This window comes from Fulmarus glacialis, unplaced genomic scaffold, assembly GCF_000690835.1.
Source record: "Fulmarus glacialis isolate BGI_N327 unplaced genomic scaffold, ASM69083v1 scaffold29876, whole genome shotgun sequence".
NCBI classification, from domain to species: Eukaryota; Metazoa; Chordata; class Aves; order Procellariiformes; family Procellariidae; genus Fulmarus; species Fulmarus glacialis.
The window spans coordinates 35,518-59,357 of NW_009219313.1; the positions used below are offsets into that span (position 1 = coordinate 35,518).

At 38.5% G+C, this 23,840-nt stretch overlaps 1 protein-coding gene across 1 annotated transcript in view; it reads right to left on the reverse strand.

The window, feature by feature from the left end:
- Window positions 1-23,840, reverse strand: part of GPR133 (G protein-coupled receptor 133) — a 153,953-nt gene that overhangs the window by 18,882 nt on the left and 111,231 nt on the right. Inside the window, exons 19-21 of the mRNA XM_009580323.1 lie at window positions 17,426-17,492; window positions 16,340-16,406; window positions 8,462-8,553 (exon numbers count right to left, since the gene is read on the reverse strand). Coding sequence (XP_009578618.1) covers window positions 8,462-8,553; window positions 16,340-16,406; window positions 17,426-17,492 — 226 coding nt within the window. The remainder of the gene's footprint in view (window positions 1-8,461; window positions 8,554-16,339; window positions 16,407-17,425; window positions 17,493-23,840) is intronic.

Below are 23,840 nucleotides of genomic sequence, written 5' to 3' on the forward strand. Positions count from 1 at the left end.
GTGACACCACACCTGCATTGTTCCCATGTGTCATAATATCACATCACTAACAACATCTTTGACCCAACTCCTGTGTATGCTGGCACCTTGTATACTGCAAAAGACTCATCAGGAATGATCCAACCTTGGGCATGTGGCCAGCAGAGAGTTTTGTTCTCATTAAATGCTGTATAAATCCTGACTTGACTTAAGGAGACCCCATCTCAACATAATACACCCTCAAGCTCCTGCAGAGAACAGCTTTCACCTGCAGTGACTGCTCTTAGTGTCTATCAGGGACTGATAGGGTGGAATCAAGAAATTGATTCAACCATAGATCAATAAGCACAACCTAGGTTTCTAGACATGGAAGATGAGAAATAGCTGAAGGGTGGCTTTGTATGGCCTCTTGTCTCATACCCTTCCCTTCCCTTACTGATTCTGTTGTGCTCAGAGCAAGGTTTCATCACAGGGATTTAATAACCAAGTTTTAATAAACCTCATTCTATCCTGATATTCAGATATGAAAACAACATGCTTAAGCATCTCTAACAACTTTTTGTTATTATATCCTTATACTCAGAAAATCCAGCACCTCTTAAATATCAAGTTTTCCCGGTATGTTTTGTACCTATATCATAGAAACATAGAATCATAGAATAGTTTGGGTTGGAAGGGACCTTTAGAGGTCATCTAGTCCAAGCCCCCTGCAATGAGCAGGGACATCTTCAACTAGAAGTCTTACTGCCCTTTCCAATACCAGAATATGTTGTGTCTTACTGCCCTTCCTAATACAAGAAAGAAACAGGAACACGAGTATCAGAGCTGCTTGTTCCTTTGGAGCCCACAATCCACACACCCTGATCACCCTGAAGCAGTAAATCCTGTTTAAGGAGAAATGACAGATGGAAAACAATTCCCACAAAGGACGATTTTGGCCCAGAAGGAGACAACCAAGAAAAAAAAAAAAAATCTGTGGAAGAACTCACAAGGTCATCAGCCACGAGACAGGATTAGTTGTCACTCCTGGCACCAGAATTAGCCCTGACAGACATTTGTGCAACCACTTCTGCAAGCCGTTCAAACACAGAAGCTCAGCAGCTCTCCAGGTGATCAACCCCACTGCTTTGCAACTCCCCTCCCGCTATTGGAAGCTTAAAGATATTTGATTTTTTCATCAGTTTAAGCCTATTACTATTTGTCCCTTATTCTGTGGTTTCGCAGAGTAGCCACCTCTCTGCAGCTATGTTTTACATACTTTTAAGCTTTTATTACTCCTCCCAAAATGTGCCTGAAATGCGCCTGAACAATCACAACATGGCCTGGAGCCATTCTCCAGTGCTATGACTCTTCGCATCTGCGGTAAAGAAAGCACTACCATTACTGTCATTATGGTTCCTAAAAGATTAGCACTTCCTCATTAATACTCTCATTGGAAACATTCAAACCCATGTATTTTTAAAACTCTGAGTCTAATAAGGAGATACCCAAACTGCAGTTGTATTTGTCATATTCAATGAGCCAAAAATTTAATTAGGTTGAAGACATTATCATCAGCAGTAGCACTTCAGCTCACTAATTGTCATTGCTTAATACTTTTATTTTAATTATTTCCTTTATTGCCAGTCAACTCTCCTCCTTCCAAGAGTTTCCATGAAGTACATCACTCATGCAGTTTGAAGCAATGTTCAATGAACATGATTCCTTACACAGAATTAGAAATTGTTAAGAAAAGTAATTGCTGAAAGCAGATTTGGCCTGCCACACTGCTTTTCCTCACTGATGGCTCTCCTTCAGCAAATGGGAAAAGCTCTTTTCTTTTTCAACAGAGCACACAAAAGCAGGGGCTCCGTTTCTCCGAGGGTTGCACTGCAGCATCTGCCACCCAGAAAGGCACAGAAAAGATTTTCTAGTGCCATGGATTTTTGAATCCCCACAGACTTTCAGAAGAGTTTGCAGATTGTAACTTGCTCCTCACCCTCTTGGAAGCGGGGCGGGGGGGGGGAAGAAATTCTCTAATGGTATCACAAAGGGGTGGAATTCAGTTATGGAGGGAGATTACAGTATCTCCTTTGGCAGGAGAGCTCTCACGAGAGCTTCAAGCAAGTGCCATGATTGACAAGTACGTTCTGTGAAAATGAACAGCTGCAAATAATCCTTAGAAAGAGAAGTCTTTGGACATCAAATGACATGAAACAGGAATGGAATTACAGGAACAAAATGCAACAAGTACACAGTATCTTGCAGAATAATGCCTGATGTTAAAAGCACCAAAGCTCTCAGCACTAACTCGGAGGATTGGTGTCCGAGACAAAACGTGACTGGGCTGAAAGGCAGGCGGTATGTTTACAAACAAAATAAAATACTGATGCAGAGTCGTGGCATGGAATGGATCATTGATTAAATGGATGAGCAATTTGCCACAGTGCATTCGGTGTGCTGCAGGGATATAATAGATGGCTTTGCAAAATGCTTTGGAATGGTCAATTACACTGTTAAACCATACAGATGTCTGCAGCATCATGAGCTCTTGGAGGACAACTCTCTTGTATTTGTATCTGCCAAAGGGAAAATCTTGCTGTACAGCTTTTTTTTTTTTTTTTTCCAAATAACCAAAGTAAGAGAAGGATTTGCATTAAACCTACATACTCTGTTTTCAGTTTCATCCAAAGTGGTTTATGCTATATTAAAAAATGCAGAACTAGCACAACAGCTTAAATGACTTGCTTGCCCTGCTGAGCTTTCCTTGCAGCCCTGTTTTGCTCCCATGCGCTGCAGCTACTGCCATTTGTTCCAATTTTTAGTCATTAATTTAACTAAACAGGAGAAATGTTTTTCCTTCACTCAAAAGAGAGCTAAGAGGCTGTTTCATTATTTTACTGAGTGAGGATCGAGCTTTGAGGGACAAAGGAAATGAGTAAAATGAGAGAAAGAATGGGGTAAAAAGCTAAGAAATTTTTCTAATTTTGTCGTAATTGCTTTCTCTGTGGATGATTATGATAGCTATCACTTCTGGTTCACCAGCTTCTGAAGTGTACACTTTATAAAAAAGATAGAGATTTTTCCAACTCATTGGACCATTTCAGAGCAAGCAGTGAGAAAGTATTCAATAAGAGTTGAACTTGGCAATTTATTCAAGAAAAGTTAATGAAACTGTCTCTTCTGGACAGTACAATGCAAAAGTGAAGTAGCTGGGAAAGTGCAGTGTATGGCTGAGCATGGTATCTTTGTTTCTAGACTAAAACTACTATTCCTGCAACAGAGATGTGCTTTGCATTTCTTCCTCTATTATGATTAATATTAGTCTTAGTGCAAAACTAAGGTCTTTGAAAATTTTATTATACTTTAACTCTTCTAATCCAGGAGCCAGGTGACTCATGTAATCAAATGACTACCTGTGGTAGACTTAATCGGGGAAGATTTCTCCCCATGGGTAATGAAATAAGCACATTTCCAAAACACCGTCGCATTAGATATCTTTTCTCACTGTAACAGAGAAGTAACTTTCCAAGTAAACACAGCAATGAGGCTTTGAAGGGGTAGAGCAGCAAGAAAAAAAGCTATTTAGGTCCTAATAAGAGTTAATGAATGCTCTGAGTGGAATTAAGACTTTACAAGCAGCAGAAATAAGTAAGAAAAAGAGTTCAGATGGTCCATAACTCAGAAATGTAATCATGTGCCTTTTCAAGCACATGAGCAATTCCATTAAACTAATCTGCTGTAATTGCATTAAGCTCAGAGAGACTACTCATATGCTTAAACTCAAACATATGATTAATTATTTCCCTAAAAGAGGGCCCAGTCAAGAAGAATGGATAATGCAAACAAATGTATGCATTTAAATGTTTCAAGATATTTGATTCAGCATCCTATAAACTAAAACATTCAGATTAGCTTTTTGGTTAAAAATCTGTTCCCTGGATGCAAAACATTCTCAGAAAGCGGCATCTGAATTATTACACACAATTATTTTGCTGAGAGTCAATAGCTAATTGTCTAATAAAAGATTCAAATATAACTAATCACAACTAAGTGAAACAGCTCATATTGTATACGTGTTCAATATGCTTCAGAAAACAATACAAAAAGCATGTTCTTAAGTAAATTCAAGTAGTAAATAGGAACTGATAATTCTTTGCTCAGCTCTTACCAGTAAACTGCTCTTGCAGAATTAAAGTTTCAGACGCTAAAAAAGTGACCGTTTTCACACATACACAAAAATTCCTACAGCGACCAAATACTTACTGTTCAGACTGTCACAGGAGTCTATTATGCATTAATTAGCATCTCTGATCATATACCGTTTAATTAATTATATTCATTTTGCCTTAAATTATTGGCTATTTTGCAGTTTATGTACCATATAAACTTACCCTTTTATGCTGCTTCTTCAGTTTATCCTATGTTTTATTTTGGGGATGCTATTATTATTTACTTTAAACAAACAAACAAACAGACATGTCCACACCAGTATCTCTGAAACCAGAATAAAATGTTCAGCAAGATGCTGTCTGGTATCTCCACTGTGACAAGCAACATCTGAACCTGAAGAGGTCAATCAGCCCATAATGTACTGCACTTTGTTCTGAGCAAAATGTGAATGAGGATGATGAATAATAAATTAATTTTATGATAAAAAAGGAATTTTGTTCACAACTTCCTTTTCGATTTTGGCTTTTAAACATGAAGTTCAATGGACGCTGCCTTCAGAGCGGAGCACCGGCTCACCCTGATGCATATTCTGTACTCGCATTTGAGTCAGCATTTGAGAGGACCTGTTGCCATATGGAAAATCAGGAACAATTACTCTAAATAATTACATCAGTTTATTGCTGTCTGTTGCCAAGAGAAACAAGCCTTGTTGGTAATATCCACTTGCGTTGCCAAGTAACTTAATCTTTAGGGAAACTAAATACGCTCCGGTTCTAGCACTTCTCTAACAATAAATATCCTTTCTAACTGATATCATCATGGCTCATAACTGCATCTTTGTTCTGACAAAGGTAATCTCTGCTCAGTTATGGGTTGATGGCCTCAGAGGTGTGAGTTATCACACCTGGTTTGAGATGTGCAGAGATGGTATCGGAGTACGAGCTGGGCAGTCTAGGCTTCCCTCGGTCACTGGGGAGAAATCAGGACTTGTAAGGCAAGTGAGATGAACACTTAACAGGCGAGATCAACTGCGTGGCAGAAGCACCCATTTCTCCATTGATCAGGAGTCCAGGTGGAGGTGTCAGCTTTACTGAGCTCTAAAGTCAGGGGGGATGAATCCAGGTCAGGTGCTCTCCATCCGGGCTGCCAGCGGAACTGGAAGCCAGCCCTTGTCCGCGTGATTAAACTTCTCCTTTGGCAGCAAAGCCTGGCAAGAGGCGAGCCTGATGATGAGCCTGTTCTGTAAAACCTGTAGGCTGGGATTTTCAGGCTACAACGGCTGCTCGTATTTGAACTCAACAGCAGCTGGGAGTGGGAGGCCTCTCATTCAGGTGCTTGAATGCAGATACGAATGTTGGCCCGAGTTACCAGGGAAAGGCGAGCTGGCACTGGCACCTCCCTCACGCTCCTGCCACAGGCACGTCTGTCCTTCTCCAGCCAGTTTGGCTGTGCCTTTCAGTTCGTTATCACTTGTAAACTTCGAAACCCTGCTGTTTAAGTGCTATCATCCAAATTGTTGCAGACAGCAACTTACTGTTTCTCATTGTGCTTTCCACTTAAATTTCATTCCAGCTTGAAAAGACAGCACTGAAATCCCTGGTTTTTTCCCTCTCAAGTTTATTGGATTGAGCAGGCTTCCCCTCTACGGCTTCTTGCACCACAGTTCTCATTTTCTTTTGTCTTTGGCTTTCTGAAACCATGAACACAGCCCTAAAAAAAACCACTTCTGCTTTACGTACCACTTCACTGCAGCAAACAACTGCAACATGGGGACAAAGTGCTTTCTTGTCTCACCAAAATCACGTTGTGCCATTTTAATTCAGCTGTGTTTCTAAGTGCTTGATAAATTCTTTCAACATATTGCAGTTCCCCCATAGCTAATATCAAATGAAGTGCACTATTCAGATGGATGCCTGACAGCCCCTTGGTTTAAGGCTCATATTACACAAAGCATTTTGCAGTCTTCAGTGATTCCTCCCTAAGCCAACCGAACTTGTTAATTCAGAAACTACCTTGTAGTCCTCGCTGACAGCGACTTGACAGAAACTACAGAGCTTATTGCGTTTTTCTGATTTCTCTGCGCTCTGTGTCACTGATTCGTTTTGCTGTACTTATCCACTCTCACATGTTAACAACCTCTAATCAACATCTAAGATCCCTTAGTGGTTGGAGGCATGGTTTTTTTCACTATGAAAAACATTTCCCGTGCAGCTGTCAGAACAGAACCCTCTTTTGTTTTGTTCTCTTCTTTTTTGGAAAATGGTACCATAGACAGAATGATTTCACACTAGACATGTAAACTTCTCACCTGTATAAGGAATACTGATGACAAGAAAATGAAATCCAGTGTTACAAAAGCCTTATGTTTCTCTTTTTTCCAACAGACCCGTTGCTTTCTCCATGCCATCCTCTGTACATGAAACTCTAATTCATCATGCCTCACCGCTACATTGAATCAGGGTATAAATACTAAGATCTGATTTGGACAGCTATTTATGCCCTTCTCATTTCAAATTTCTTCTGAGGACCCATTTCTGTAAGGATATCTACAGAAAAAGAGCTATTCTGAATGTTCTGTTTACCTTCAATTATATTTTATTGAATTAATTTAGTTCTATGACAAAAGCTGTTCTATCAGAGCATATTGCTGCTTAACCAATAATTTAATGATTGAATGCTTCCAGATATATCTTCCCATTGATTATCATTTTTCTCCACCACCATCGCTTTTGTTAGGTCAAATCCTAAAACTGTATTTTAAAAATTACTTGGCACAAGGAGCATTTCTTAGCCAGGGTGTCTGGAGAAGTCACATTTTCAGTACAGAGCTCCACCATTCCAAATTTACAGCAGATAATATTTGAACTAAGAACATATACTCCTGATTAAATGGATTTCATCTTTTTCCTAGACCAACCATTCATAATTGTTTTACTTATGAACACACACATAGTTTTCTTTTAAAAATTAATATATATTAGTGTGCAGGGTACAGTGTGTATTGAATCAATTCTTTGTAATACAATTAAGGAAATATCTAAGTACATAGAGCAATCTGTGTAGCTCCTTTTCTATTTATGGAGGTTGTTCCTTTGTCTTCATAATTCTAACAGTTTATCTTGGCATTGGCAATATACAGTTATTTGCTTCCTAAGGTTCTATATTTCCTTTGTATTTCTGAAGGTCACAGGGACTCAGCCAAACCTGAAACAGTCATTTTAATTTCCAGTCTTTTCATTTCACTACAATGTAATTGTCATATAGATTTTTTTGTAGACTTATTTACTCTTTTTCTTTTCCTGTTGGATAAGTATACAATAACTAAACTAACTTCAATTAGGTAACTGTCACCAGTATTTAAAACAATGGCATTTTAAAAATTGCATAAGTAATCCAAGCATAAAAATTATTCTTTATGATACCATTTCAGAGCAGTGGCATCAAAGCCTTATCATACAATAGCCCGTGACTCAGAAACATTAAACACAAACCATCATCACATTTTTCTTCTACCTGAGTCACATATTCCTTGAGTTATATACAGTGTCCTTTTTATATTCGGATTAAAGCATCTTTAGGAGATACAAAATAGAATATTCAGCATCTTAATTTAAATTCAGTATATTATCTTCTTAGCTACCCATATGTACTTCTATAGATTTTAGAAATCAGAATTTGTCCTTGTGTATTCAGATGTAGCAATGTGTCTACCTTACGTTTCCCCTCTAGCCTTGCTAGCGCAGTATTTTAAAGACAATACACTCTCAGAAAGGCCACCATCCCAAGAGGTCAAGGCACCTTGATATAAAGACACGCTTGAATTTAAGCACACATTTAAATCCAGCATAAGTCCGTGTGCTTTGCAGTAACAAGAGAGTCTTAAAGATAAGCATATGCCTAAATATTATGCTGAACTGGGGCTAGAAACAAGGTTTATCCTCTGAAGGAGCAGAATATTGCAATACCCCAGTACAGATTAACAATGATCTGTGAGATTCATCTTTGAATATAGCAGGAAGAGGAAAGTCTCCATTAATAAAAGGGAAAATCATGAATCAGCAAATGCTGTAGACTGTAATAAGCGGGAAAACACTTCAACTCATGCTGAACCACAGGTTTCATCCTGTGCAGCATTCAGCTTTCATAAATTATAGGTTAACTGGCTGCATTCAAGAGAATGATATGCTACCTTTAACATGATTTGCTTTTTACTAAAGAGGAATGATATCAGTATTCTGGGAGAAGTCCATGATACATGTCTCTATGATATAACATTGCTAGTGTGAGATTATTAACTTGTTATAATATAATTTCAATGAGAAAAACTTACTTGAAGGCATTGGCATCTCCGTGGACCTTATAGTTGTCTGCACTGATTCTTGAGATAACTCTTGTGACAGCAATGAGAATACCAATATTGACCTGAAGAAGAAGAAGGAACAAGACTTGGTCAGGAAAGTAAGTACTGGCTGTGTCGTAGGTACAAACTGCCCTAGAAGTGTATTGTACAAATACAACAGAAAATAAGAATTTTGCATGTTGTATTTGTTTGGCAAAAGAGGCTTCCGATTTTGGACTGGTATGGTTCGACTCTTGTCAATGGATTTCCCTTTCCCCACAGTGGCCAGCTCTTGCTTGTGCTTTCTTTCTGTCAGGAACAGTCCTTGTCTGTTTAGGGTAAGGCTGGATTGATACGTTGCTTCACAGCTAAATAAATGCTCAGGATCCCTACTGTACAAATAGATACCCTAATAATCTACTACCAGCTGACAAATTAGACAAGAACTTCAGTGAACAGGGCCATGAGTCTGCATGCTCTTTGGTTTTGTGTTTGCACGTGCACAGACTTCAGAAAGCACTTTTCTCGCTAGACTTCACAGTGTACAATTCCTGTTTCTTACCAAAGTCTGCTTGCAATTTAAGCACAAGATTATTTTAAAACAGCAATGAGGAAAATATGTTAAGCCTGAACTCTGCTCTTCAAAAGCCCTGCTCTTTTTGATGTCAGGCCCAGCAGAAACATCAATAAAATGAAAACTCCCACCAGAAAAGTAGGAAATCTTGAAAAGACTAACACTGAAAATCTCTAACAAAAGAGAGTTTGCTCTGGAGTCACAGGTGAAGAAAGAAGGAAATCTTTATCACTCAAAGAAAATGTGGCAAAGACTGTCTTGCTGTGCAAAGACCTTGGGTTTAAAGAAAAAAAAAAAAAGAGAGGAGAGAATGTGAAAGACGTATTTCCCCCTTCCTGTCCAAAGTTACACATCAGCTACAAAGCTGATATTTAGCATCAAGTTAAGAACAAGGGTAGAACAAAAATATCCTGAACTACAGAACAAAAAGAAAGAAAAGACTTCAAAATAGTGCGGTTGCTCAGTTAAAACTCAATAATCATACTCTATTTTGAGATAAATATCCGAATTCTGAGGAGGAGAGGATGAATTAAAAAAAGTTTAAGTTTGATGATAATGATTTCCTTGGTATTTTTCAAATCTTCTGACCATTCTTTTAATTTTAGATTTCTAAGGGCAGATCATCACCTGGTGTAAAGTAGGAGCATAGCTGTGATAGTTCATTTCTGCCACAGCTTTTTAACCTGTCCAAAGAATACCCTGTGGAACCTGACAGCTTTTCAATTACAAGTGTACTTGTTGTTCAATCAGAGATGAGTAAGAGGTGAAACTCGATGGTCTTGGGATCATTTTCCCTATTCCTACCAAATCATATTTTGTAAATATCTTTTATAAATTCTTTGAGGTGGTAATGAGCATTTTTGCGAAACCCACTTACATGCTAAATATGCATGTTGATTGAAGCAGCAAACGATGAATATGAACAAGTTACACTTTCTCTTCTCTTTCTCTCTTCTCGTTCTCCTCCAAACTCTCCAATTTTCTGCTGCGTGTCCACCAAATGATCATCATTATTACTCCAGCTTTTCATGGGAATTGCATAGAAAATTCCTCTCTGTACTCTTACCTTCTTTCCTGACACATTATCTTCCAGCTGCCTTTTTAAGCCTTTTATCCAAAATATCAATCTCCCCTTTTGACACTTCCTTGTGGATGTCTCACTGACAGCTCAAGCTCACCCTGGCACAGTTGCTCCATGATCCCTTTCTCTGATGACTGCAGACAACAGCACGCTCCTGCCAGCCTCACAAGCGCATAACCTTAATGCTTTCTTCCATTCCTAATTCTTTTTAGATACTCCTAGGTTTTGCTCTCTGCATAGCATTTTTTAAAATACGCAGATTATGCCTAAACAATGCATATTCAAACACTCCCCCACCCCCCAAAGATGAAACCTCATTCTTCAAATTCTGACTTTCCTACATCTTACAAAAGTCAATGAAAGTTATCAACAATAAGCACCAACAAATGAATATTCAGAATCTTGCAAACTCTCACTCAAACTGGACATGAGCCCTAAGATCTGGTCATGAAAACAGCACAAGCAAGATAGTCTCAAAGGAGAAAAATTAGATGGTTTTCTAAAGCAGAAACTGTTCAGCATTTCTAGCTGAATTTTAATTTCTTTATATAAAAGAAATTAAATTGGAAATTAATTTCCTCAGTATTTTGGATGGTCTAAAGTGGAAGTTTAAAAAGGCCTTGAACTTCTTCTCTTGTGCAGTCAGTGTGACTATACCCTTTCCAGGGTTCATTAGTAACATGTTTAAAAGATGAGAAGGAAACACTGTAATCTCACTGCTGATAAAAACCAAGGTACTTGTAAAATTAGCAATGAACCATTACACTCAAGTCCCAAAGTTCTATATTTAAATTTCCTGAACAACTTGAAAATTTTTGTTTAGGTATTTTGAGAAATTAGGGTAATCTCATCCAACCTAAATAAACAGATTAGCTACAAATGTCTTCCTTTGCTAATATTTCTGTAAGTAAAGCATGGAGGTATCTCCACTGCCCTTATAATGGGAAACCAAAATACAGCCACTGAATTGTTCCTCCAGTGATTTTTTTGGCATCTGATGTAAATACTTTGCCAATGATTTGAATAGCAGAATGCTTAGTTGATGAAACACTCATTATGCTTTAACCTATATCAGAATGTTCAAACAAGGAGAATAAACATTTAGATAGGGGAACTGTATATAATTCCTATTTTTCACTTTTCTGAAAGGCGAGATTACCTGACAGTTGCAGTTATTTTGCCTTAAAATTACAAAGGAACTTAGAATATTTTTGCTTGCAGGAACTGGCCACACTTTACTTTTCAAAAAAATAGAGCTAATAACATTAGCGCTTGTTTCCTAACTCACAGGACTCCTTTCAAGGCAGCTTGTCCAACCCCAGGCACTCGCAAGTCCCTGCGAAATCCGCAGGAGCTGCCAGTTCCCATTATTGCAGGCTTGATCCAAAGCCCACCAGAGCCCATGGAAAGATCCCAATGACATCAGGGAGCTCTGGCTCACTCTAGTGACAACTTCATCTGACTAAAAATTGTCGGATCAGGAAGAGAGTTAAATGAGTAAAAAGGATCTCTTTCAATGTCTTTTCTCATCAAAAATTTGTCAGACCAGATACAGTGAGACAAATTCTTTCCCTCACTTAGTTTTTTTTGCAGGGCTTTCACCTAGATTTCCTCCAAGCCTCATGAGATTTTTGTTTCTTCTTTACTGCAGCGCAGAAATCCCATGTGTAAAACCCTCTGATGTGGTGTGTTGCATCCTAGCCAAGAAAAGGCTTGGCAGCACAGAGGAACTAAAAAAAAAAAAGGATAAAACATATTGCCTTAATTAAATCCATTGACCAGTTTTCCTCTAAAACCACAGACTATTTTAGGCTCCACTTCAGTTTCGGGCAATGGTACAGGGAGTTATAACGGACTCTTCCAATCTGAGGTTTAACATACTCTCTCATGGTGCGAGTTAATTTGATCCTTATCATGACATCATTAGTAGCACACCAACGCTGCAAGTTGTTGCAGTTGCAGCCCATTGCTAGGTCACATCAGAAATAATTTCTGGGTATTATGCATTTCCAAACACAGCTAGTCGATTAAATTAGATCGATGTTGAAATCTGGGAGAATGATTTTGGAAAGCCTGATTCCACTCTTAGCTATCCCAGGGTAGCTACAGATGCAATAGACTAAATTGAGTTATTTTAGACTTCTGTGTACATGACTTCATATTAATGCATGTAGTACCATGCCAGTCAGAGCTGAGTATCAGAGCAAAACTTTGAGGTTGGAAAAGGAATACACAAGAAAAGAAATAATAAATAAAAGGTGTAACAAATCCCTGGCTTCTCCTCTTTCCTAATATTAATCATAATTTTTGATTTCTTACAATCTGTCCCCTTGTTCGAAAAAATGTTGCATGCTTTCCTGTTGGTTAACTAAGAAGAAATTTAATTTTAAAATAATGAAGGAATTTCATTTTGAAATAGTAAAAATGCTCATAACTGAGTGCTAATAAGAAAAAATGAGAAGCTTCGCAGCTGTGGTCTGTTAATTTGTTCTCTAATCCACTACAGCACTTAAGTTTGTGCTTGATTTCAATGACTCTAAGGAATCCTACTGTTTCAGGGCCTTTAAATAATATGGGTCCAATTCTGTCACCTTTTCCCATGACAAATTATGTCTAATAAGGGACACAAATTGTCACTTTTCAATCAGTGGGCCTACCTGCAGAGTGAGATACTATTCAACATACGAAAATGATCCTAATTCTGCACTAGTACATAAAGGTATGAATAAATGCGATGAGGCAACAGAAATAAATCATGTATGATCAGCAGGTATAGGGGAGGGAATATTTTTTTATACATAGAATACTCATAAGCAAGTACCAACTCAAGACAGTGATGGCAATCTCAGCCAGGCACCCAAGTTCAGATGGAGTCCCATCTGAAGACAGTAGTTACAAAGCTGATGTCCCCACAGCACAGAACTGTTAGAAATATGCTAATGAAAATCATTTAGCTCTATAAAAGTGCTGTTTATCAGAAAGACTTGTAAAAAACCACCAGGAAAATAACGATTTAGAGGGAAAAGAATAGAAAGGACTTGCCACTGCAGCCCAGTATCTCCCCCCCAATGGATTGTTCACTGTCTGCAGCACGCCCACTGCTCTGTGTACACAGATGCTTTCCACAGAATTTCCTTAATTCTGCCATATCTATGGAAACACACCAAGGCAGCAGATGGTTGATAACAAACAAAGCCTTCTGCCAGAAGTTTTAATGTCTTGTTCCAAAAATTCAGGTGCTTTGTCAAGTTTTTTTTCCTTTGAAAACATGTCCCAGGCCCACTTTGGCTGAGATTAGTTTGGTTTTCAAATTAATTGCAACAATTTTTTTGTGAAGCTGCCTTAAGAGGATGCAATAGAGGCTTGAATGTTGTGGTTTGGGGGGTGGGGGAGAGTGATCTTTAAACCTTAAGATGCAGGTAGAAGCCAAAAGACCTACACATAGAAGGAACTATTTCTTTCATCACATCCCTTGACTCAAACCCCAAGGAAAGAGCACTTTGGGTATGGGAATCCATATAGTGCTGGGAGGTTCTGTGAATTACTCCCCAGAAAAGTATGTGTGAGTATTTTTTCCCAGTCACACTCCCACCACATCATTCTGTTTTAAGGCTCCGTGATGTCTATATTGCCTGTGAGGCTGTGGCAGGGCAAAAACAGACTGTGTCTGCCTAGTCTCTAGAGAGTGGGAGTTGAAAAGAGCAGTCTCCCTGTTTTCTTCACAGCATAATGCTTTTTCTTGGCAGAGAGAAACTGGATGGAAGTAGTCAAAAACTGCTTTTTGAGATGTATTTTCAGAGCTAAACACTAATTCATGCAACTAGTGGCTAATTCGTTATTTACAGAGCACCGGCACACATGCACACACAAAATAGTATTTAGCCTTGTTATTTCCCTATAGGCACTAACACATTTTTCAGCTAGCATATTCAATGCCCAGAGAGAATAATTTGTCAGCTAGCTTGCTGCTATTTTGGGCAGAGCTGGGTTTAGACTATTTAACAGATTTTTCTACATGGATCAACCTTGTGAGCTCATTTTTAGTCTTTCTCAAAATATTTGTATCCCTACAGGAATATAACTTGAGCTGCACGAATATTACATATCGTAAGTGAGAGCCAGACACTTAACCTCTTACTTTCATTGGCAAGCAGCTACACATGCATTGTTGAAGGCTGTGTTCACTCAGGTGAGTAAGCACTTCACTATCTGGCATGTTTTGATTAATATCATCTTTGGACAGCAGCTGGGAAAGATTTGATTTTACTCATTTCCTCCTCTGCTGCTGAACAATGGCCAGAAAGCAAGCACTAATGTGCGAAGGAGACATTTAAATATTAGATTATTTTAATTGCTCTCCAATCATCAATATCTACATATCTTTGAATATAAACTCACATACAGAAGGCCTGAGGTACAGGCCAACAAGAAATTAAGTTTCTTGGAACAAAGTCTAGAGCTGTTTAGCCAGCTCTAATCCAGTGATCAACATTTCTTATTTACATGTATATGCTTTCACTTCGGTAAAAGAAATTCTGCTTTTCCTGCCCACAGACTTTCCAGTGTTGTCATTAATAATTTGATTAAAATGCTAACATGAGGCAATTTCTGCCACATCAATATAGCAACTATTTTCATTGTTTTCTTAATATATGTTTATATAGCCTAGTTTTTCAGAGGCTGTATCTTGGGTGGAAGGTGCTGGATTAGGCTGGGCTGGGCTGCCTGTAAGAGGTGCTGATTTCACTGTCTCCCAAATGTTAGGCAAATGGTAGGATGTCCACTCAGCTGCGGTGTAAAATTGCCTGTGATGGAAAAGTCAGCCAAGGAGCCACCTTCTGCTTGCCAAATAGTTATAGAGATGTGATAGTTATAGAGATATGCAATGGTAAACACTAGTTCTATAATGTATAGCTCTCTCTCCTCCCTTTGGCTTGTCAGCAGGCTTGTTCTGAGTGATGAAATTTGGGGAAGTTTCTTTGTGCTTTCCATGGAAATCTTAGCTTTCTTAGGGAAGTACAAAGTACAGTCAGTGGTTCCTTTTGATGCTCCGCCATGCAAGTAGTCGGGATCTTATTTTACCTGACCCTCCTTAAACACCATAGCAGGCAGACTCTGGTCTAGATTTGGGCTCATGCCTTTAAAATCTAAGTAAAGCTTTAAAGACAACTTGATTTCACTAATCAGTGAGTCTATTCCATGTTCATACTGTCACTCTGACGTTATAACCTGCAGCAAAAATCGTAGATAACCTGATCAATTAAAGTATTGGAAACAGTGCTGAAGAGGAATAACCTCCCACTTAGTCCCTGCAAACACCCCTGACTCTTTAAGTAATCACAGTGATTAAGCTACAACTCACTGTAATTTAATGTGTGGGCATAACTAAACTGCTGCAGAGCATTCATGTATCAGCATCAGAGCCATGAACCCGCACTGTCCCCTGGAAAGATGATGTTCATTGTAGCTGACAGAGGTGTCTGCAGCAGCCACCCGAACCCCGGCAAACTCGCCTTAACAGCCCTGCCTTGATCAGCCAGACAAACTGTCGTACCTGACATCGAATTCCAAAACCAGGGGAATAGCACAAATTCCTTATCACTATGAGAAGGCAGGTGCAGCTTGTTACCTTCCCCAGAACGCACCCAAGGGGTGACAGTTCATGCCATTGTTTTAACCCATTCCTGCTAGCTACTGACTGCTTGCAAACTCTGCCGATGATCATCTTCACGGAGGGCACTCGGCTTTACTGGGAAAAGTGAGCTCTCTACAAGCAAAAGCTTCAAATACCAGTGGGGTGGAATCAGCCTGTCAACTTTTACTGGTGTGTATGAAACACAAACCACAGAGCTTGTTCTTTTGGGGGATCTTTCTGAGAATTATTAGAACTCCCAAGATTACTCGGTTCTACGCAGTTATTAATGGCCCCAAAAGGGCTGTTTCAGAAGAGGGCTGTCCCAGTATTTGAGGTCATATTTTTGTCTTGGAAGAGTGAAATTAACAGTGTGAGAATTAATATGCATAAACTAATACACAACCATGTAAAACACAAAACTTGGAGGAGGAAAAAAATAAGTCTGGATCATTCATCTCTGTCGTTCGATCAGTGTCACTGGCCTGGGCCAAGGACTGACATCAGACCTTCAGCTACTCCTGCTGTGTGGCTGACACAGACGTGCCACAAGGAAACAGCGGCAGCCGTGGGTTTACCTACCAGAATTACAAACAACGCCGGTGCCACAAAAGCCCAGATTGCTCCATTCTCTAGTGAAAGCCAGCAGCTGCGGAGAAAAATCAGAATGATTTTAGATGAAACACACGGTCACTTAATTAATAATGTTCTTAATTAAAAAAGAGGCTAAAAGAGAGTGCAAAAAGACTGATGAATTTTAAAAGCAAGAGACATGATAGAGCATCAATAAGAAGCTCATTTTCCCCTCACACTTGGGGAATCTGAGGCAGGATCTCATTTTGATTTGTATCTTGCAGAGAGTCAGTGACAGCTATCTGCCCCAGCACGCCTTCAAATAGCATTAGGGGCGGAAAGATGGGAAGAAAGGAAAGGTTTTATCTGCTATTTGTTGTTCGTGTATCCTGTATCACAGGCACTCATTTCAGTGCTGTGAGCACTGTCATTGTAGCAGGAGACAAATTGAAGCCCTCCCTGCCTTGCCTGGCTGGTGGTGAGGAAGAGGCTGGGAAACAGGCTGTCCGCTTTACATGTCTTTCCCACGGCAGTGACGATATAAGCTAGTTTACCACGCAGAAAAAATAACCCTTGCTCCAAATCTTTTGCTTACATTATGGTAGGATTGAATCCTATGGGGTTTTTTCAGATAAATTTGCTTTTTTTTTTTTCCCAAATTAGAAAGGAACTTAATTTTCAAAAATTTTAACAATATCCATAGATCTTCAATGTTTAGCTGCAGTTTTCTTCAAAAGATTAAATACCTTTAATCAAAGATTCTTCTCATCTTGTTAGAAATGTTTCATCCTGCGCTTTACTCTCTGCATGCGGTAAGCCCGGAGCTCACTGTAGGAGGCCTTATGCCTCTGCAGCAAAAGGGAAAAATAGGCAAAACATCTCAGGAGCTTTTTGTGCATCATCTCAGCAGTGAAAAGCTGAGGCTTCTAGGTCTAAGAATATGCCTATACAACAGTCGTGCTTTTGCAGGCTCTCTCCCCTACTCCTCAGCAGGGTCTTGCAGAACTACGCCCCTGTTAACAGATCTACGAGTTTTTCTCCCCATCAGACTTTTCATCCTTATTGCACCTGCAGTGAAGACATTTTCATACTCACTTGCCACTTTCTCCATAGCTGTCTAGGGATGACGTTGTAGAAATTACACAAATCACCAGTGGGCAGCCTGCAAAAAGGCAAAGTCGGTGGCAATATCAGTAACAAAAGTACATCTTCCAGTAAACCCTGAAAGTTCAGCTAAATTTCATATGGACAACAGAACAGCTCAGAATAATTTTAGAATTAAGTCTAATTCGACATGCTCCTGCAGCTGTGTAATACAACGTGTTTTAACCAATTAATGTCAGACAAACCAAACGACTTTTCAATAAAGTACTAGTTTAACAGTTAAACTGAATTAGTGCTAATTTCATTGAGATTCATAGTCCTTTTTCAGCCTGGTTTTTGTTTATCTAATTTCTGTCTCTTGCTATTCAAGCAGTGATATCCTGTGGAGCAATATCAGGCTTATTTTAACCACTTTCCCCCAGGTAAGTGCACCTCGTTCAAGAGTTCAAAACAACCTGGAAAACAAAGTAGAGTTTCTCACAGGGGTGCATGACTAGCAGGCGAGAGGACACAAACGGCAACATTTAGTTCCCTAGAGCATCACGCACGGCAGCGAGAGACAGTTATGAAGAGACAGAAGCAAATTAAGATCCCACTCAGATGCCCAACCGAGACTTATTTTAACATAAATATGTAACAGCTCCACAAGATTTCTATGTTTCAAGTAGACTATATTTCCAGATGGGTTTTGACAGTTCCAGTGTGCTGCATCCTGGGAGGTGGAGGAGTGCTTTATGGGATTACGCAGGAATTATACAACGGCAGACAATTATGGTCCTGCTGTCAGGGGGCGCGGCGTGTCTCTGGCCCTCAGCACTGCGATACCCTGTTGTGCTGCTTTAGCAGAGCTTTCCAGGCCAGGAGCTGGAGAGGAAGTGAGGTTTTTCTTACCAACAGTTCTAAATATAGTAAAACCTCATCCCTTTAAATATTAAATGATTGTCTGTTAATTCCTGTATGATTTAATAAAATGTGAAGGTTTAGGCTTTTATCATCATATAGAATTTAATAACCAGATCCCAGACAGAGTATTATGCATGATAGACTAAAGTTTCAATTTTCTTTTTAATTCTTCAGGTTTTCTGCATGAGGCTTTTACAAAATTCTCTGACAGGCAATTTCTGCTTAATCTTACCAATATCATCCTCACAAAATTCTGTAAAGTTTTCCTGTACTGGCAGAACTACAATTTTTGGAAGAAGTATTTTTGTTCTTTAATGATTGTGGCTAGAAGCACCTTGTATTTATAAAATAAGAAAGATCCTCAGTAGTTAAGAAGCAGCATCTACAGGCATTGTTTAGGTCTTAGACTTTGAAATCCGTTCTGTAGGATGGAGTTCAATATCCCATGAACTTGATTCTGCTCTCCCATACTTGGCCAACTCAGGAATAACCCCTTAGAAGCAATATTTGTGTAAGACCTAAGCAAAGGCAAAATTTTAGTTTACTACCACATTTGTCTATTTAAGAAAGGAAATTCCTACACACATTTGAACAAAATCAAGAATAATTATATTCAACAGAGCAATTAAGCACAGATACGAGCCCATCTGCTGAAACTTGGTCTGCCACGGGTACGTGAGCTACCTGGACTAAAGGTCCCACAGGTATGTCTACACATTCCCGATCTCATCTTCAGTTGCTGAGTAGACGTTGTTGATTGGCACTGTTTGTCTTCTGATGCAAGTTATCCTCCCATGGCAGGGACTTTGTCACAGAAGCAAAAATACCTGTGCCCAGCTAACTCTCCTTTATACTTCTAGTCTGCATTTTTTTTTTCCCCAAGTCAAATGCTGGATATTCAAAAGATTTAGCATGACTCTTTATCAATTTTAAATGGCAGTGAAGAAGAAAATTAAATACAGAGTTCCATTGGAAGATAATAAAACTTATGCAGATGAAACATAGAGCAGTCATCTGCATAAAAAGAGCTGTTAAGCCAGTGAGAATAAACTGGTCTGCGGCCTGTAGTGCAGTGTCTGCCTTTTCTTTGCATTAACAAGATATTAAATAGATAATGGCAATGGAGGCAGAATCACGGTTTTGTTACAGTGAAATTAGAGTATTTTTCCTTTAAGAAACAACCATTCAATAAATTCCATAAAGGTTGGAAAAAATATATTTAGCCTAAGGGGATCATAAGATTTGATCTGGACTGAAGAATTCATATGGATTATATATTATACACAAAAGTAAGTGTGTTTGCTTAATCTTTTGTCAGTAATAATTACATAAGAGCTGTGAAGTTTAGTCTACACCCATAATAGGTAATGTTAATGTTGTGCTGGCACTGGTTATCATCCATGAAAGAATTATGGTTATGTTTTTTTACTGTATCTGAATGTTTTCTCAGTTAGCAGATGCTACAAATATGCTCACCAACCCTACTCCAAATTGCCAAATTTATGATGCAACAGACCATGCTTTCCAGAGCACAGTATCAGATGAAAATGTTCTAGCACACCTTTCTGGCAGCTGATCTATGGCATTGGTGGCATCTGTGTCTCTGCAGTCCTAGAGCAATACAGCATCACATTCAACTGGGGTAAATGAACCCACATGGAGCCATGTGCTGCTGCAGCTCAAGTTCTCCGGGTCCCCAAGCCAGCTAATTTAAAGCTACCTCCCAAACTTGGCACCAAAATACAGCCTGCAGAGCAGGCGTAAACTCCTAATACCTGGCACAGGAAGCCCAATAACACAATCCTTGCTCAGACAAAATTCTCCCTGAATTCAGCCCAAATAGAGTCACTAGGGTGAAGACTAAAATGAATGTCAGCTAGGTCCTTTTCCTCAGCATTAAACTTCACATCTAATCTATTTGCTTTGTGTTTCTGAGGCACTAATGATAAATAAAATGGAAAATGCCTGTAAACCTGTATGCTGTATGTTGAAAGCTTCTGTCTTCTATACATAGCAAAAACACATACAGGCTATAGAAACTCTGTGGCAGACAATTCAAAGCAATTTTAGGATATTAATTCTCAAAAGGCTAAATATGTCATTTATTGAGAAAGATGAAGCATTAGACAGAAATGAAAGTATATTTCCTTCCAATACTGAAAAGATCTACTTTACTTGATGGGGAAAAGTATATTCTCCCATTTGTTTTGTAAAAGTTAATTTTCTATGATTTTCTTCTGTTGTGTTACACCGTATCTACGCGGAAGTCTGGGACTACACCAAGCAACAGCAAATAAACAAATTTAGGTCTTTTGGCAGCTCAGAACAAAATCTTCATTCTAAGGCAGTCTCTAAAGGAAAGGAAATTGCCTGAAATAGGAAAACATGTTAAGGCCAAGGTACCACAGCAAAATCTCCAGTATCACAAACTGTATCATCAGTGTCCTACAAATGGGTGGGTGGGAAAAGTTTTGCTACAATAATCTGTGTGTGTTATGCTGAATCACCAAGGCAACAAAGTATTTTTTTCCCCCAATCAATCTCAAGGTTGTTTTAAAGGTAGGATATTTTCACCTTCCTCAAATTGCTCTTCTTTTGAATTCCTGATAACTGCAGTCTTTGAGGTAATTTTAGCACCCTTGGGACTAAAGATAATACACAGGAACCTCAATCAACCCTGCACATTTGGTATCCTGTCTCTCCGATTACTGTTGAATTCATTTTACAGGAGTAATAATCTCTCAGAAATTTCAATAGATGTTACGAGATCAGTGATACTCAGTGTAGAGTCCCTATCTCCTCTCATTGCCTCAAGTTTCAATTTGTCATTAATATAGACTTCGCAATCTTTTACACATGTACCTAGCCCAGTTCTTCTGCTTAAATAAGAGTGATGGGTCTGGGTTTTTAAATTGAGGACTGGGGTTTGTCATTATTCTAGCAACTATGAGTTTGCAAAAGTCAAATGCATTCACACTTCAATTAAAAGCAAAGAACAAAGAAATGAACTATCTGTTTTGACTAACATGAGATGAGACATCCTTGTCTTCAACTTCTTTCAACCATCTTTGGTCAGTATAATAATAAGCTAAGCCAAAGTGTAAAAAAATGGCCATTTTTATTAGATACTGGAGAATGTATATCTATTATGGTCTCCAGGAAGGCACAAGAATGCTCGACTTCCTTTTGACAGTTGCATTCAGTGCAAACTTACTCTCATTTTAAGAGCCAAACAAAATAGTTTTAGGACAAAACCTTTTTAGCCTCTTTCCCCAGCCTTGCAAGACTTCTATTTAGATGTGGGAAGTTTATGGAATATATATAACTTCTCTCTCTTGTACTTTCATCAAGTTCATGAAGGAGCAACCCAAACTCTATCCCGTTGAACATGAGTACACACTGCTGCTGAAGGCAGTACTGATGCTTGATCTCTGACTAAACATTTCTATTCATATTCAGTGCCAATATGCTAACAAAAGAGAAAGTTGGAAACTGACAAACCTGGGTGTCCTTTTAAGCATTTAAGCAGCGAACTCTGCAATGTGGATTTTCTCTCTGAAAACATCATTATTCAGCAACATCTATTACCAACTGAATGAGCATTAGAGTTACATACCAGGCAGTGAGTTGCAATGCTGTTGACTGAATGAAGGTTTTCCTGATACTTACCAAGAGATAAATAATTTGGAATGCAGTTGCCTAGTTAAATTACTTCAGGCATGTTTAGACACACTTGCAGCAATGACGTAATGTCAGATATAATAAGGAAATTTAACATTTAATTCAAATGTAAATACTTTGGGCTATACAGAAAAAATAAAGCAATACAAACTACTTTCCCAGCAACACGGTAGATTTACTAAATTTCAGAAAACATACTTTTTTCCAAGTCATTGTAGGAATAATAATTGGAACGTGCTTTCCAAAATTAAAATCTTGTCAAACAAGAGCTTTTGAAAGATTTACACAAAGAAATGTATGACTGTTATATGGATGATGTCTTCCACTATCTGCCTCCAAAAGTACCTTTGCTACATTTAAGAAATAGAGCTTGCCACCAGGTTTCTTACACAATCCTTGCCAAGAAGAGCATTGCTAGAAGAACTGATATAGAAACGTCTACTGCTAGTGCCTCCTGTATTTTGCTACGTACATCTATTTTGATGACAAATACCTACTGTTGGGCCTGAGGGATTATCATCCAAAGCATTATTCAAAATACCACTGAAGAGACTTTTTAGTAACCACATTTAACATCCCATTGGGTCATGTACCAATAGGCTATGTAGTCATTGTGCTAATTACTACTAATTGAGTGGTAACAATCATATTGCAATGAAATGAGGCAAAATGCAACATTTAGTACTAGTCATATTGCAGTCAGACGCTGTGTTTATTCTTGTGTCTTCTAAATCACTTTGTAGATCACTGCCATTTTACAATAAATAAACCTTACACAAAATGCCAGAAAAAAAAGGGTAAAAGTGGATTGCGGCACATATAAATCATTAATTTATTTTCATAAGGTAATTAATGATTGATTGTAAATTGAGTTAATCAAAGCATCTGCTATAAGCAAATACCCCAGTGAATTAAATGCCAGTTCTTATTATTTTATTAACTGTTGTGGCTTTTAACATAATATTTCTGAAGGAGAAAGAGTTCTCAAGGGCTTATGAGAACATTCTCTTTGGTTTGATCCACTTGGATTTGTATTAAAAAAATCAGCAAGAAACCTCTCTTAACATCAGCACATTTCTCTACATTTAGCACTGAATCTAGAAGAATCTACAAATCTCCAATGTCTTCAACCCTCAGCCTCTCTAGGTTCTCTTACTTTTGGGTCTATGTGCATGAAAAAGATTAATTACTCCACTTAGCCTGTTTTGAGTAGTGGTTTTGGGAAAAAAAAAAAGGAAGTATTTTACACAACTCTACTAAAAACTCAGCAAAACAGCTTTTAAATCTTTTTAGCAACTGAAGCTTTAAGGTGCATACTTGTTGACACGCAAATTGGCCATTCCTTTAAAAAAAAAAAAAAAAACTATCTTAAAGCAACCAGGATAAGGACACTTGTATGTGATACTCTTGAACCTGTCAGAGAGAAACAATGCGGGCAAAAAAAAAACTTCTAACTAACCAAACTGCAGTTTGTCCCCTCAATCTAGCCGGTATCATGTTCACCAGAGGACTGAATCAAATGGCCCTTAGAAAGAACTGTTAAGAAGGAGATTTTAAAATGAAAGAGGAATGATGTACAGAATAAAAATGCCATATTAAAAAAAGGACAAGTAGGCAGCTGTTGAAATATACATATAAGTGAACCCAGATCTGCATGGTGCCAATAGGTATTAAATATTCCAATTATGACTGCAGTAGGTCTGTATTATTGGTATAATTGGTTTTCATTCAGCTTCCAAATGAATTTGTGGAAGGAAAGATAATGCGTGTTTTAACGTATTTTGAATTTATCTGTAATTACATAGATATTCCTTTGCTATCT